This window comes from Aegilops tauschii, chromosome 2 (assembly GCF_002575655.3).
Source record: "Aegilops tauschii subsp. strangulata cultivar AL8/78 chromosome 2, Aet v6.0, whole genome shotgun sequence".
NCBI classification, from domain to species: domain Eukaryota; kingdom Viridiplantae; phylum Streptophyta; class Magnoliopsida; order Poales; family Poaceae; genus Aegilops; species Aegilops tauschii.
Window position 1 is genome coordinate 530,345,061 of NC_053036.3, and position 14,651 is coordinate 530,359,711.

At 47.2% G+C, this 14,651-nt stretch overlaps 1 protein-coding gene across 1 annotated transcript; it reads right to left on the bottom strand.

Annotated features, from left to right (window-relative positions):
* Window positions 1–2,514: 2,514 nt before the first annotated feature.
* On the bottom strand, window positions 2,515–3,853 carry LOC109763895 (ethylene-responsive transcription factor 5-like). The gene has a single exon (XM_020322762.3). It carries the CDS (start codon window positions 3,770–3,772, stop codon window positions 2,741–2,743), a length of 1,032 nt encoding a protein of 343 aa, XP_020178351.1. The 5' UTR covers window positions 3,773–3,853; the 3' UTR covers window positions 2,515–2,740.
* Between the last annotated feature and the right edge of the window lie 10,798 nt (window positions 3,854–14,651).

Consider the following 14,651-nt stretch of genomic DNA (forward strand, 5'->3'; position numbering starts at 1 on the left):
CACACCATAACTTCATGTAATATAACATATCAGGCGACAGGCACCTGCTCCCGCCTTAGCTCCACTTGAACGCTCTTCTTGCCGTGGCTGCTCGTCGAGTTCACCAGCTCGGTTACCGCAGCGACAAACTTGTCAGGCAGCGGTTGCTTGTACAGATCTCTGTACTTCTGCAGGTCCGCCGCGGATGCATCCGCCGCCGGCGAGTCTCCCGCCCACACATCCCCTTTCTTCATGAGGACGAGCTGCACTTTATCCATGGTGGACCACCCTGCTGTTGGCTTGGCGGCTAGCCTGCCGCTGCTCCGTCTTGTAAGCTTCCCGGCTGCGCCCCCATCCTGCTTGCCGGCGTCTACAGGGTTAGGGATGAGAGCGGCTGGCAGTGGAGAGGTGCAATCGATGAGGAAATGACCGAGAGGGTCAACAGGCTCCCCCTCCCCTCTAGCATCGGCCTTATCACGCTGCTCCATCAGCTAGCTACTAGCTGTGGATTTCCAGTAGCGCATCAAGGTATCAAGGATATAGCCTGGCGGTGTCCAGCGTCGGTTGTGGACCAGGACTCCTGGAGTCTGTTGATGTCGCCAGTGCATAGCTGCAAGCTGAAGCAACACGTTAACGTTCTGTTACATTCTTCCCTGCAGCTTCACACCAAGGACAACGAGTTCAGGATATATGCCGCGGAAGTCAGTCACGGAAATTATAACTCTGTGTATCAGAAAATTCAGAGATTGAAAAGGCCGTCTCCTACTGTCTTTTATTCAAAAAAATCTCCTACTGTCTTGAAAACATACTTAAAAAAACAGAAAGAAAAAGAAGAGAAATGTGGTACTGATAATAGTGTCAAAAAACGTCTTATTTTTTATATGGAGGAAGTACAATCTAATGTGCCCTGACATGTTATGCGTAAATATAAGTATAATGGTTTTTCTTTTCTAATCTACAAAGCGACTTATACCTTTCAATAGGATGTCTTTTCTACTAACGATGCACACATTTCCATACAGTGTCATCATTGTGAGGATGAGGCATATCACTACTCCAAGTTTGTTAACTTTCAGTTACTTTTTGTAACGTACAGACATCTTATAGCTTGTTACTTTCAGTTACTACTTTTTTGAAGGACCTCATCAAGTGGACAGGATTCCTACGGTTCAGAGATGTCTCCTCGGAGCAACAGGTGTGACATAGTGTTGAAGCATAAATGCATAGCCCATCTTTCAATTAAACAGAGGTGGGGGATGTGGACCAAATTGCGGGTTAAGTTCAAATAATTAGAATCATATACATGAGTAAAAAAACATTTATAAAAATCTAACGATCTCATCAGGAGACCTTGTGTTTCTAAACGTATGCTTACCGTCTTAATTCCTGCCCGATCAGCTTAATCCATCGTCTCACAGATCAGTTACATTCCGGCCGGCCCCAGCCCTAGAAATCAACAAAATCGGTCTTCACAGAGGACTTCTTCGTCCACGTACAAGCCAACAAAACCTACGTCTTCCGGCCCATTCGGTTATTGACTCGTGACGTTGCCTGCTTCCGTGCTTGACATTGCCGGCCGGCCGGCTTGCTTTAAACGGTCCACAGTCATCAACCTGACCCGATCGAGCCTAGATTAATCGCTTTCGAATCAGATCAAGGTAATCATCTGCGCTTATTATTCTATGCTCACTGAGCTCCGAGAGACCGCCACGTGCGGACGTTGACTGTCCTGCAGATTAGCACTCATTGGTCTCATCGCTTGAATCTGAGATTACGTACGTAAGTGGAGCTAAGTACCCTATAAAAATGACTATAAAAATAAGATGCATGCATGTTGTGTCGTACTATACTGTTGAAAGTTCCTGCATGCATATGCATTGCTTGGGAGTTGGGAGGGAGATCATATATACTACCAGAATCAGTTACAATAGTACTGCTGGTTTTGACCAGGAAAAGCAGTGAATTGAACGTGGATAAGGTCGAACGCATAACAAAAAAGATGCTCATTAAATGCAGTCTAGGGCATGGGGTCAATGTTCAAGCAATCTAGAATCACACACATCAAGTGTAAGCTACGAAAACTCAGTTTGCCTATCTGGAGGACTTCTCTGCGTGTTCTTTTGTCCTTTGCTTACTGATGTTTGTGTTCCTTGCCGTCAATTATTCGCCCGCCTATGCTGGCGATTCAGTGATCCAGGCACTTAGATATCTTTGTACGTCTGATGGAATTAGCTAACATCAGAGCAGAAACATACGTACGTGTAGTATTTACGTGGAAACACCACGGGAGTGTGCAAGGCGCAAAAAGGCGGCGCTTTTGGCGTCGATATTACCGATATTATTTCCAAAACATAGTTCCGTCTGCCACTTTCCGTTTTGCTGTTTTTTTTGTTCTACTGTAGTATATAACCTTGTAAATTAAAACTGATTAAAATTCATATACTCCCAAGCAATGCCCATTTACAGCAAATATCACATCCGTAGTTATAATTTGCTAGGAGTAACTTCACTAAACAAATGTAACTTCAATCCATCTACAGCAAATATCACATCCTTAATTATAATTTGCTTATTCTTTACAAGCATCGGTCGATCCGATCTTCGTGTCTCTTAGCAAACGCACACATTACACCTATCATTAAGCCCCAAAGAAGTGTACGCGTCCCAGCATGCAGAGAGATGCATGCAGCTGTCAAATAAACTACCAAAGCCTGTTTATTGGTTAACCCCAGCTTAATCACAGCAATTAACCGCCTCTGAATTAACTAACGGTGAGCTGCGGGAACCCCAGCGCCGGGTGCGGCGACAGGGGCGACAGCAGCGGCACGCCGCCCAGCAGCGCCTCCCAGTACTGCTCCCAGCCCGAGCTCGACGGCGTCGGAGGAAGCCCTCCCTCCGGCGCCGTGGCCGCCGACGTCACCGTCGAGGAGGCCGTCTCCCGCGACACGGACGAGGGCGTGTCCCAAGACACCTGGGCGGACGACGGCGACGGCGCCTCGTTCTTGGGGGCCTTGTTTATGACCACTCCGGTCACCTCGACGTCGCGGTCCTCCTCGTGTGATCGCTTGCGTTTGTTCGTCGCGCCGGCGGTCTGGGACGCGGTAGCGGGAGGCGGAGGCGCCCACAGCTCGGCGCCGCGGGTGCCGACCTCGTTTGGGAAGTTTAGAATCGCCTTGGCGCCGCGCATCCGGAAGGCGGCGCGGTCGTAGGCGCGTGCGGCCTCCACGGACGTGTCGTAGGTGCCCAGCCACACCCGGGAGCCCCGGCGCTTCGGATCGCGGATCTCCGCCGCGTACTTGCCCCAGGGCCGCTGCCGCACGCCGCGGTACTTGCGCAAGTCCTCCAGCGGTGCTGGCGCCGGCGGTGCCGGGGCGGCAGCAGTCGCCGCCCACCCGAACGAGCCCTTGGCCGGCACGGAGATGGTCAGCGTGGACGACGGTGCAGCCACAGGAGACGGCTGGCCGCCGAACTGTATCATCACCGGCTCCGGCGCCCTGATCACAGCCTCAGGGACGTCGGCAGACGGGCAGGAGTTCAGGTACTGGTGTGCCAGGTCCATGTAAGCTTGCATCTGCTGATTCTGCTGCTGCTCCTGCTGCGGGAAGAACATGGGCTGCTGCTGGTACGCTTGTGGTTCCGCCGCGGAAGGTGGCAGCACGGGGAAGGTGACGTCGTCGCAAAAGGGGCCCGCCGGATCATGGTTCGCCGTCGGCAGGACACCGCCGTCGCCGCCGAGGAGGTGCTCGCGGATGAGGTCGAGAGCGAAGTCGTCAACTTCTCCGGCGAAATCCATGCCGGCACAGAGGGATGGCACGGCCTCACGGTAGAGAACTACTCGATGGCAGTGGCAGATATCTGCGAGTTTGTTTGTGAGTTCTGCTGCGGTGCTGTTCGATTGGTGGGGGTGTACGTACTTATAGGCCAGCTGAGGAAGGAGACGGGAAGGCCTATGCTCTCGGGCATTTCATTTGATTTGACCAACAGGATTACCCCCGCGGGACCCACTTTTTTAGGGCTTAGGGGTCGTACTCGATCTCGTCACTTTCCGTGGAATGCCTTCATGTTGCGCCGCTGTACTGTGGAGCAGTAGTACTAGCCAGGGATCGTGCACCCAGATGAGCTGAGATATCCTGTTCAAATTTGCTGCGCTGAGAATTTTCCTGAGTCGTGTCAATGAAGAACAGGGGCGCGCATACGTCCGGTCCATGACAAGAGCATCGCCCATTCCGCTCACACTTTACGAGAAATTTAATAAGACGCGCAGGGGAGCCATTGGCTGCTGCCCATACCCAGACTTCGCCATGAAGCGCCGCGTGTGTCTCTCTCTTTTTATTCACACAGAAAACGGATATAGTATATATACAATAGCAGTATCATTCTTATACTACGCAGTGTCAGTATGACAGTATCGGCCAGCTTAACCCACCCACGTACTCACTACTCAGAGATTGCAAGGGAATTGTTCACAACTAGCGATCGAAACGATGGAATGGGAAGACAGGTGCACATGCATGCAGATGATGTAGGTTACTAATCGTTCTAGGTGTTACGAGTTAATTGGCACGTACGATCCCATGCTGGCGACACGTACCCGTGAGCATGGCACCAGCATAGCACAAATTGGCGAACCAAATTAAACTAGCCCGTTGCCATGCATATCAATGCAGTGGACACGGTACATGCACGGTCCAGTACTACTACAGCTACAAGCTCGTCTGTGGCGTTAAATGAAGTCTAGTCCTCCATGCCATTAGAGGATATACATGGGCTCGTTCTACCTGATACGTCCTTTCACAGTTGCTTGATGAACGGGCCGACGCGGTTGCACAAAAACAGACATATACGTGTACAACTGGTGGTCTGTGAACCTTGGCTTCACGTCAATTTGGGTATAAGCTGCTAAGACCGATTCCGGCGCAACTAATAGTAAACGAAACGAACGTAACATGTGTGAGCCAGACTTGACCTAATCACCTTGGCCCGTTCTGCTGCTGCGTAGCTACTAGCTAGCTAGCTGCATGTGCACCCGATAGTAGTATAAGTACGCCTCTAATTATACTCGTACTCAAATCATTGGCATGTTTTCATACTACTCCCTCCGTTCCAAAATACTTGACTTCCATTTGTCTAAAATTGGATGTACCTATATACTAAAACATGTCTAGATATATCTATATTTTGACAAATGGAAGTCATTATTGTGGAACGGAGGGAGTATTTCAATACGGCTTCGAGAAAAAGGATACTCATATTTCTTCAGTTATATGGTTCGCTGACGGTCTGGAACTCTGGAACAGAAAAAAAAAGTTAGTAGTGCATGCATGTGCCAGCAATGAGTGTACACGTACATGCATGCAGGTCCCACGAAGCTACCTCGTTGGGTTGAAGTCCCTGTTTTGGACTAAGATTCGCTCGGAAAGTCTATCCGTCGCAGTGATAAGGTAGTTGAAAACCTGGCTAGGTCACAGGTACAGAAAAGTATACAGATTCCATCAATCTGGCCCGTTCTGTTCGATTCTTCTCGTGCGTACGTGTGCATGCCGCACTTGCGTCTACATCCGTATAAACCTGTTACCACAATTTCTCACGTACTCCCTCCGTTCGGAATTACTTCTTACAAAAATGGATGTATCTACAACTAAAATACATCTAGATACATTCATTTCTTGAACGGGTAATTCCGAACGAAGGGAGTAAATCGAAACAATCTTGTATGGCCGGGTTCCACTGTCATGAGATAGAAGCAACAGAGTTGAGACCAAAATCCGAGTGACTGCATTTTTGTCAACGTACTGGACATCATAATTCTCGGGATCTCGTGAAACAAACGAGTTTTAGAATTCAGAGAACAAATTCATATACGGATTCTTTTTTTTATCACACAATTACACCCAAAAAAGTAAATATAATTATATATATAAGTTCAGGTGTGGGGCCCCCCTGGTTTTGAAAATTCAAAATAAATAAATAAATAGAATTAGAAAAATTAAAATAGGTTTGCACTGAACCAATGTAAGCTCTAAGCTCAAAGTAGGAAAGTTCATTTCAAAGTTTCAGTAGCGGGACACCTTGCGCATTACCCTCTTTGGTGGTGTCGCCGTGGAGCTCCGGTACCATCCCCACTCCCGTAACGGTGCGACAACATCATAGGGCTGGCTTGGATTCTAGCTCAACTCTTTGGTTCCGGCTTGGGATGGTCTCGTTGTTCTCCTATGTTTTACATGTGATTGTGTCAACAATGCTCCTGGCCCATATTGCTCCTAGGCAGGATTGACACTCCTCGCCCCGGAGCGAGAGGGCAGGTGGTTCTTTCCGACGATAGTTGGTTGAGGGCTTTGCGGGAAGGTTCGGTGGTTCGTCTAGAGACGCGAGCTAGATCTTTGTCGATGGATGCCGGGTGGATTATTGGAGCCCGGCTACTCCTATACTCATGCTCGTCGGCGCGGTCGTAGCGCTTGTAGTGCATCTCGTGTGTGTTGTGTTTTCTGTTACCTGCCTTTTCTTGTGATCTGCTTTGTAAGTAAGAGGAATCCTCATCGCTGCGTATCGTTTGGCCATCGTTTCGTGTTACATGCATTGTCTGCAAACTTGTACAGTTGCACAGTGCGCCCACAAAAATCTTGTGACTTCTCTTTAAACATTTTTCTGCTGGAATTTTATTTTTTATAGGATTAAAATTGTGGTATAATTCTAGAGTGGGGGGTATATGTCATACCCGAATGCAATTTTGTGGTTTACATACTCCATTTCACCTTGTTTTTAGTATTTTAATGTAGGAATTTCTTACCTTCTTATAATTATTGTCTGCATTTTTTTCATGAAAATAGTTTTTGTTAACTTAAACCGTCGCAAACAAGATGAGACGATGGAAAGGAGCTCACCGACAACCTCAACATAACAAGATGGCCAAATATATTTTTCTTCTTTTACCGCAAGCATGTGCTCCCTTGCTGTGCCTCCACCATCTTCAGCAGAGGACTTCTTGGATTGGTGGCACTCTGCGCGCGCGACCTCTCCCGCCCCGTCCAGAAAAAGGCTCTTCTCCATGATCCTCCTCATTGCCTGGTCCCATCACAACGCTTGCATTTTCGACGGGATGCAGCCTTCCACACTTCGCCTCTCCAACTTCATCAAGGAAGAGGCTAGAGCTTGGGCCAAGGCGGGGCCCAGTGGGCTCGCCAGCGTACTGCCGTAACTCTATAGGGCTTAGTTTGGGCCGAGCAACCCAACCCTATTCTGCTCGCGTTGATGTGGACGCCATCCTTGTGTATGTCCCACATCATCCCCCCCCCCCCCCCCCCCCCACCTTGTATTCTTATGTACGCTTGTACAACATTCTTCTACCTATCAATGAATGGTACGCAAGCCATTGCGTATTTGCAAAAAAAAAAATACTGGTTGATTAACACTTGAAATTGGCAATCTACAAGAAATTGTGATCAAAGAGCGTCGGAGTATATTGAATGAAACACAAATATTCCGCTCACCCTCGAAATGAACGAGATTTCATCAAACTTTACTAGTTGCAGCTAGCAAAGATTAATTGAAGGGGAAGACGGCGCAATTTGGTTAGGGAAGTGGATGTACGATCCAACCACTCCGGCTTCAAGTCCTCAGAAATGCGAATTTGGATTGTTAAACTTTCAAAAACAAACAAACACGTGGAAAGAAACGTTGGACGGTTGTATGCACACCCTGTTCACAGCCCTAGCTAGCATGCGGTTTCTGCAGCAAGCGAACAAAAGTTGCACCCCTGTTCGAACTTGCCTGCCAAGTCTCAATCTGGCACGGTCCTGCGACTGCGAGGATAGCCGTAACCCGTAAGCCAGGCGACGAGCGAATTGACCCGCGTGTTGCCGCTTGCGAGGCCCGGAGCCAAGCGGTCCACGCGCGCCGCCAGTGCTGTATCAGCATGCATTGTATGCCACGCGATCGATCGAGCGCGCTCGACTGACTTCGACCCGATCCTACGAACGACCGCCGCTCGCGCGCGGCTGCTTACCTCTGACGCTTCGTCCTCCTCGTGCTCTCGTGCATGTGAGGACGAAGAAAGTCCTGCTGGACGGGACGATCTAGTAGCTAGCATGCAGCTACGCAAGCGTGAAGCGGCGCATGCATCCGCCCATCCCATGGCGAGCCTGGCATCAGGCGCGACTCCATCCTCCACGGCGTGATGCAATGCGCGTGTCAACCATGCCAGTAGTGTCGCTGGTGCTTCCAGAGCCAGCCAACATATACTGCCGTGCACGCATCAAGTTGCAGAATGCAGACCCGGTTTCGCTTTAACCGCTGCAGATCCATCACCCCTCATGACCCCTGAAGGTATAATGTGCGTCGTGTAGCTTTGGAGGGTTTCTACAACACTTCGTTCGAATTTTCCAGTATCTTGCACATTATCTACTTGGTAGCAACTTTTTTTTTCAAAACGGAGGCAAATTTTTTGCCTCATATCATTAATAAAGAAGAAGGGTAACAGAAGTTTATGGCGAGGTCATTACTCCTCAACAAATGAGACAAAAGCCTACTCTCACGGCATAATAGAGCCCAGGTGCCTAGCACCGGCGGTCACCCACAACTTAGCCTCGTTCCTAACATGTGCGAAGACGATGGAAAGCAGTGTAGACTTCTTGCGAAAAACCCGTGCATTCCTCTCGTTCCACAGTGCCCACGCCACAAGCATGAGTGTGGTGGCAATAGCTTTCTTCCTGTGGTAGCAACTCTGATCTTCACTGTCCTTTTCCCTGCAATAGTAAAAGATTACTGCCGCAGCCTTTCTGGTAACAAGCTTTATTTATAACTGAGCTCAAGTACCCCTCAGCTTCAAGCTATCATTGCCTATCACCACGCAAAAAAAAAAAACTATCATTGTCCATCACACGGGAACTAAACTAAACAAAACTACGATGTTCACTAGGCATGCTGACCAGTGAACTGAATTGACAAGCGAAGATCGATAGAGAAAACATTGAAAGTTACATGGTAAAAAACCAACTATAGAAAACCATACATGATCGCGATCGACATTCCTAAGAGGAAAATGTATCTGTTCCATTATATTGGGCGCAGATCCTCTAACTTTAAGTCGTGTGACTTCGAGTCACTGAAATGTGGGCCCGCTTTTTAGTGGACGCGGTAATCAGGCGCTCTCCAAGTCACCTGTTTAGGTCTACCTAGCGTAAGCATGAAGTACTATGCATGGTGACACATGTACACAACTGTGGCAACTGGATGGCAAAGGTCCAAGCTGACATCAGAAACGTATGAGTCTCCGCCACGCCGTTTGCGTGTGTGATGTAAATGTGCGTGCCCACCGTTCCGCATTATCGATTATTGTTTTAGGACTTGTTTTAGGCTTCATAGTTGCAGAAAAGAAAACAATACACTGTCGTGCATGCATGAAGTAGGTAGGACATTGCAGAAAATGAACATTTCTAATTCTAATTAGCAAGCTTACGTACGTGCAGCCTGCCAAGAGTTTCTACCAGACTACCAGTCTACCACAGTTCGTTCCAATCATTTACTAGCTAGTCTCTTGAATATCATATTGCTACAAGTTACCGGCTTTGATAGATACCTTGATGTTCACTGCCTTTTTTTCTCTTAGTAAAAGATCACTGCGGCAGCCATTCCGGTAAGAAAAGGAATACCTTGCTTGGGAAGTGAGCTCAAGTTCCTTTCAGGTTAGATCGACAGACCTACGTGTGTGTGTGCACGTACGCAGGACCCGTGTGCCAACTTGACAGGCGATGGAAGATAGAGAAACACCCGAAGTTTCAGGGGCAAGAAATTATCAAAGAATACTCGAGGGTCGCTATCGGCGAATCTACGAGAGAGGCAGTTAGGGCATCTACAATAATGCTATCTTAGAAGTGTCACGCAGGATAAACGTTCAAATAAAGGAGAAAGAAATCGTAAAAAAATGTTTGTCTTCTCTTATTTAAAAAATGATCTCTTAACATAATATGTCGTATCATGTTTTTAAGAATAACTAGTTATAAAAGATAAGACTAGAAAATAACTCATTTTAGACATATTTTTTATTGTCATCTCTAAATTACATGCAAGGGTTAAGATACGACTGTCTTATCAACTACTCCGCAACCTAATTAGGATAGACTCCGCAACCTCTTCGGTAATAACGAATGAAATGACGGGCTGGAATAACTCACCATTTCATCGTCACCGCTCTCCATGAAATCATAGCGAAATCTACATGGGCATGACATCCGCAGGAATATAAAACAGCAGCATAGCTTTGAACTGTCTTATTCGAATTGATAGATATGGGGACGATGAAGAAGACATGTACAGCAATACGGTCGTGCGCCTGAGAAATAACACAAGCACGAAGCTATCCATTCCAAGAAACTTGCTGAGCCGTGGTTGTGTAATTAAGTTGGTTTGAACGAGCGACGTCGGCGCCATCGGTGAGGTCGAAACGAAAGCGACCAGCGTAACGGACTCTGACTCGAGGGCGACCTCTTCAGCTGCACGCGACCCGGTGTGTCTGTGCAGTCAAAGGAATCAAATGTACTCCCTCCGTTTCAAAATATTGTAGAGATTTCAAATGAAATATCACATACGGATGTATATAGACATATTTTAGAGTGTAGATTTACTCATTTTGCTTTGTATGTAGTCATTTGTTGAAATCTCTAGAAAGACCTATATTTAGAAACGGAGGAAGTACTACGTATGGGGCATGTAGTATAGCCGTATCTGTTTGATTTGTTCCTACTGTTTACTGTGGGATCCGATAATGATGCTACGTTTCAAAGATGATCAATGCGTCCTACTTATGGCCCGTCGATCCGTGCCATCTGGACTATCGGAGGAAAATCCTAGCAGCTGCAACCAGCGGTCCAGCATACTTAGGACCGAATGCACGTGGATATTTTGCCAGAACCTCCCGTATGTGCAGAAAGACAGAGAGATGGACGAAAGAAGCAGTGCGTCAAGCTAGTCCGCCTGGAAGTTTGAACCCAGAGAACACGTTCGCGTATCTGCAGTCGTTGCGGTTGCGGGGGAAGAGGGTTCATCGCTTGCTTCCAAGGGACTGACGTACTCCCTCCGCTTCTTTTTAGTATGCATATAAGATTTGGTCAAAGTTAAACTTTCTAGAGATTGACCAACTTTATAGAAAAAAAATCAACATCTAGAGTATTAAAGTTATATGGTATGAAAATTGATTTCATGATGCATTTAAAAATATTGACTTCATATTATGGATCTTGATATTTTTTCTATAAACTTAGTCAAACTTAACAAAGGTTAACTTTGACCAAAACTTATATGTAGACTAAAAAAAACAGAGGGAGTACGTCATAACGTAGGACGACGCTTAGCTACAAAGATACTGCTTGCATAGGGCGGCCAAATTTGGAGTTTTGACCCTTTCAAGAAAGTTAAGCCAGATTTGATCTGGTTAAAAAAAATCAGGACCTGACCCTTTTCCTACCGCCGGTGTCGATGGCGATAGGGTATGCCATCGCACCGCCAAGGCCCCTGGCGGTAGGCAACTTATACACATCGGTGCATTGCAGCCCAACCGCTAAACAGGCTGGCGGTAGCCTATGCAACCCTACCGCCATGGTGCCCGGCAGTGGGCAGGTACTGTTGGGAATCGTAGCATAATTTTAAAATTTTCCTACGCTCACCAACATGCATCTATGGAGTATACTAGCAACGAGGGGAAGGGAGTGCATCTACATACCCTTGTAGATCGCGAGCGGAAGCGTTCCAATGAACGTGGATGACGGAGTCGTACTCGCCGTGATCCAAATCACCGATGACCGAGTGCCGAACGGACGGCACCTCCGCGTTCAACACACGTACGGTGCAGCGACGTCTCCTCCTTCTTGATCCAGCAAGGGGGAAGGAGAGGTTGATGGAGATCCAACAGCACGACGGCGTGGTGGTGGATGTAGCGGGTCTCCGGCAGGGCTTCGCCGAGCTTCTGCGAGAGAGAGAGAGGTGTTGCAGGGGAGGAGGGAGGCGCCCAAGGCTGCCATGTTCCTGCCCTCCCTCCCCCCCCTTTATATAGGCCCCCTGGGAGGGGGGGCGCCGGCCACAAGCCATCTAGGGCAAGGGGCGGCGGCCAAGTGGGGTGACTTGCCCCCCAAGGCAAGTGGGAAACCCCCCCCCCCCCACCCTAGGGTTTGCAGCCCTAGGCGCATGGGGGGAGGCCCATGGGGGGCGCCCAGCCCACTAGGGGCTGGTTCCCTTCCCACTTCAGCCCACGGGGCCCTCCGGGATAGGTGGCCCCACCCGGTGGACCCCCGGGACCCTTCCGGTGGTCCCGGTACAATACCGGTAACCCCCGAAACTTTCCCGGTGGCCGAAACTTGACTTCCTATATATAATTCTTCAACTCCCGACCATTCCGGAACCTCTCGTGACGTCCGGGATCTCATCCGGGACTCCGAACAACTTTCGGGTTTCCGCATACACATATCTCTACAACCCTAGCGTCACCGAACCTTAAGTGTGTAGACCCTACGGGTTCGGGAGACATGCAGACATGACCGAGACGCCTCTCCGGTCAATAACCAACAGCGGGATCTGGATACCCATGTTGGCTCCCACATGTTCCACGATGATCTCATCGGATGAACCACGGTGTCGAGGATTCAATCAATCCCGTATGCAATTCCCTTTGTCAGTCGGTATGTTACTTGCCTGAGATTCGATCGTCGGTATCCCAATACCTTGTTCAATCTCGTTACCGGCAAGTCTCTTTACTCGTACCGCAATGCATGATCCCGTGACTAACGCCTTAGTCACATAGAGCTCATTATGATGATGCATTACCGAGTGGGCCCAGAGATACCTCTCCGTCATACGGAGTGACAAATCCCAGTCTCGATCCGTGCCAGCCCAACAGACACTTTCGGAGATACCCGTAGTGCACCTTTATAGTCACCCAGTTACGTTGTGACATTTGGCACACCCAAAGCACTCCTACGGTATCCGGGAGTTGCACGATCTCATGGTCTAAGGAAAAGATACTTGACATTGGAAAAGCTCTAGCAAACGAAACTACACGATCTTTTATGCTATGCTTAGGATTGGGTCTTGTCCATCACATCATTCTCCTAATGATGTGATCCCGTTATCAATGACATCCAATGTCCATAGTCAGGAAACCTTGACTATCTGTTGATCAACGAGCTAGTCAACTAGAGGCTTACTAGGGACACGTTGTGGTCTATGCATTCACACATGTATTACGATTTTCGGACAATACAATTATAGCATGAATAATAGACAATTACCATGAACAAAGAAATATAATAATAACCATTTATTATTGCCTCTAGGGCATATTTCCAACAGGTACAAGCATTGTATTCGATACTTATAAATTTTTTATGGTAGGGCGTGCAACCCTACAGCCAAGGGCCTCGGCGGTAGGCAGTTATACCCTACCAGCATCGCCCCGGCGATAGGAAAAGGGTAGATCTCAAAAAAATCGAACAAGGATCAGATCTTGGTCAACACAAAAGAGTAAACAAAATAAAAAACGAGTTTTGGCAAAAACTATTGATTAATGTTCTACGCACATGAAATTTTTTGTGAAGAAAAAACATTCCTAATGCATTGGATAGAAAAACAAAACAGGCACTCCAAAATGTTTTAAAATATAGTAGTTTCGGAGCATCGATTTGTTGTTTTTTCACCAAGAGCATGAGAATGTTTCTTCTTCACAAAAAAATGTTGTATATGGAACATTGCTACCTCTTGAGCTTGTGTTGGTTTTTTCCTTGAAGAGGAAAGGGTGATGCAGCAAAGTAGCGTAAGTATTTCCCTCAGTTTTTGAGAACCAATGTATCAATCCAACAGGAGACTACACGCAAGTCGCCTCGTACCTACACAAACAAATAAGAACCTTGTAACCAACGCGATAAAGGGGTTGTCAATCCCTTCACGGCCACTTGCAAAAGTGAGATCTGATAGAGATAATAAGATAAATATTTTTGGTATTTTTATGATATAGATTGAAAGTAAAGATTGCAAAGTAAAAATAGATTGGAAACTTATATAATGGAGAATAGACCCGGGGGCCATAGGTTTCACTAGTGGCTTCTCTCAAGATAGCATAAATATTACGATGGATGAACAAATTACTGTCGAGCAATTGATAGAAAAGTGCATAATTATGAGAATATCTAGGCATGATTATGTATATAGGCATCACGTCCGCGACAAGTAGACCGAAACGATTCTGCATCTACTACTATTACATCGATCGCTATCCAGCATGCATCTAGAGTATTAAGATCATAAGAACAGAGTAACACATTAGACAAGATGACATGATGTAGAGGGCTAAACTCAAGCAATATGATATAAACCCCATCTTTTTATCCTCGATGCCAACAATACAATACGTGTCGTTTCCCTTTCTGTCACTGGGATCGAGCAACGCAAGATTGAACCCAAAGCTAAACACTTTTCCCATTGCAAGAAAGATCAATCTAGTAGGCCAAACCAAACTGATAATTCGAAGAGACTTGCAAAGATAACAAATTATACATAAAAGAATTCAGAGGAGATTCAAATATTGTGCATAGATAATCTTGATCATAAACCCACAATTCATCGGATCTCGACAAACACACCGCAAAAAGAGTTACATCGAATAGATCTCCAAGAAGATCGAGGAGAACTTC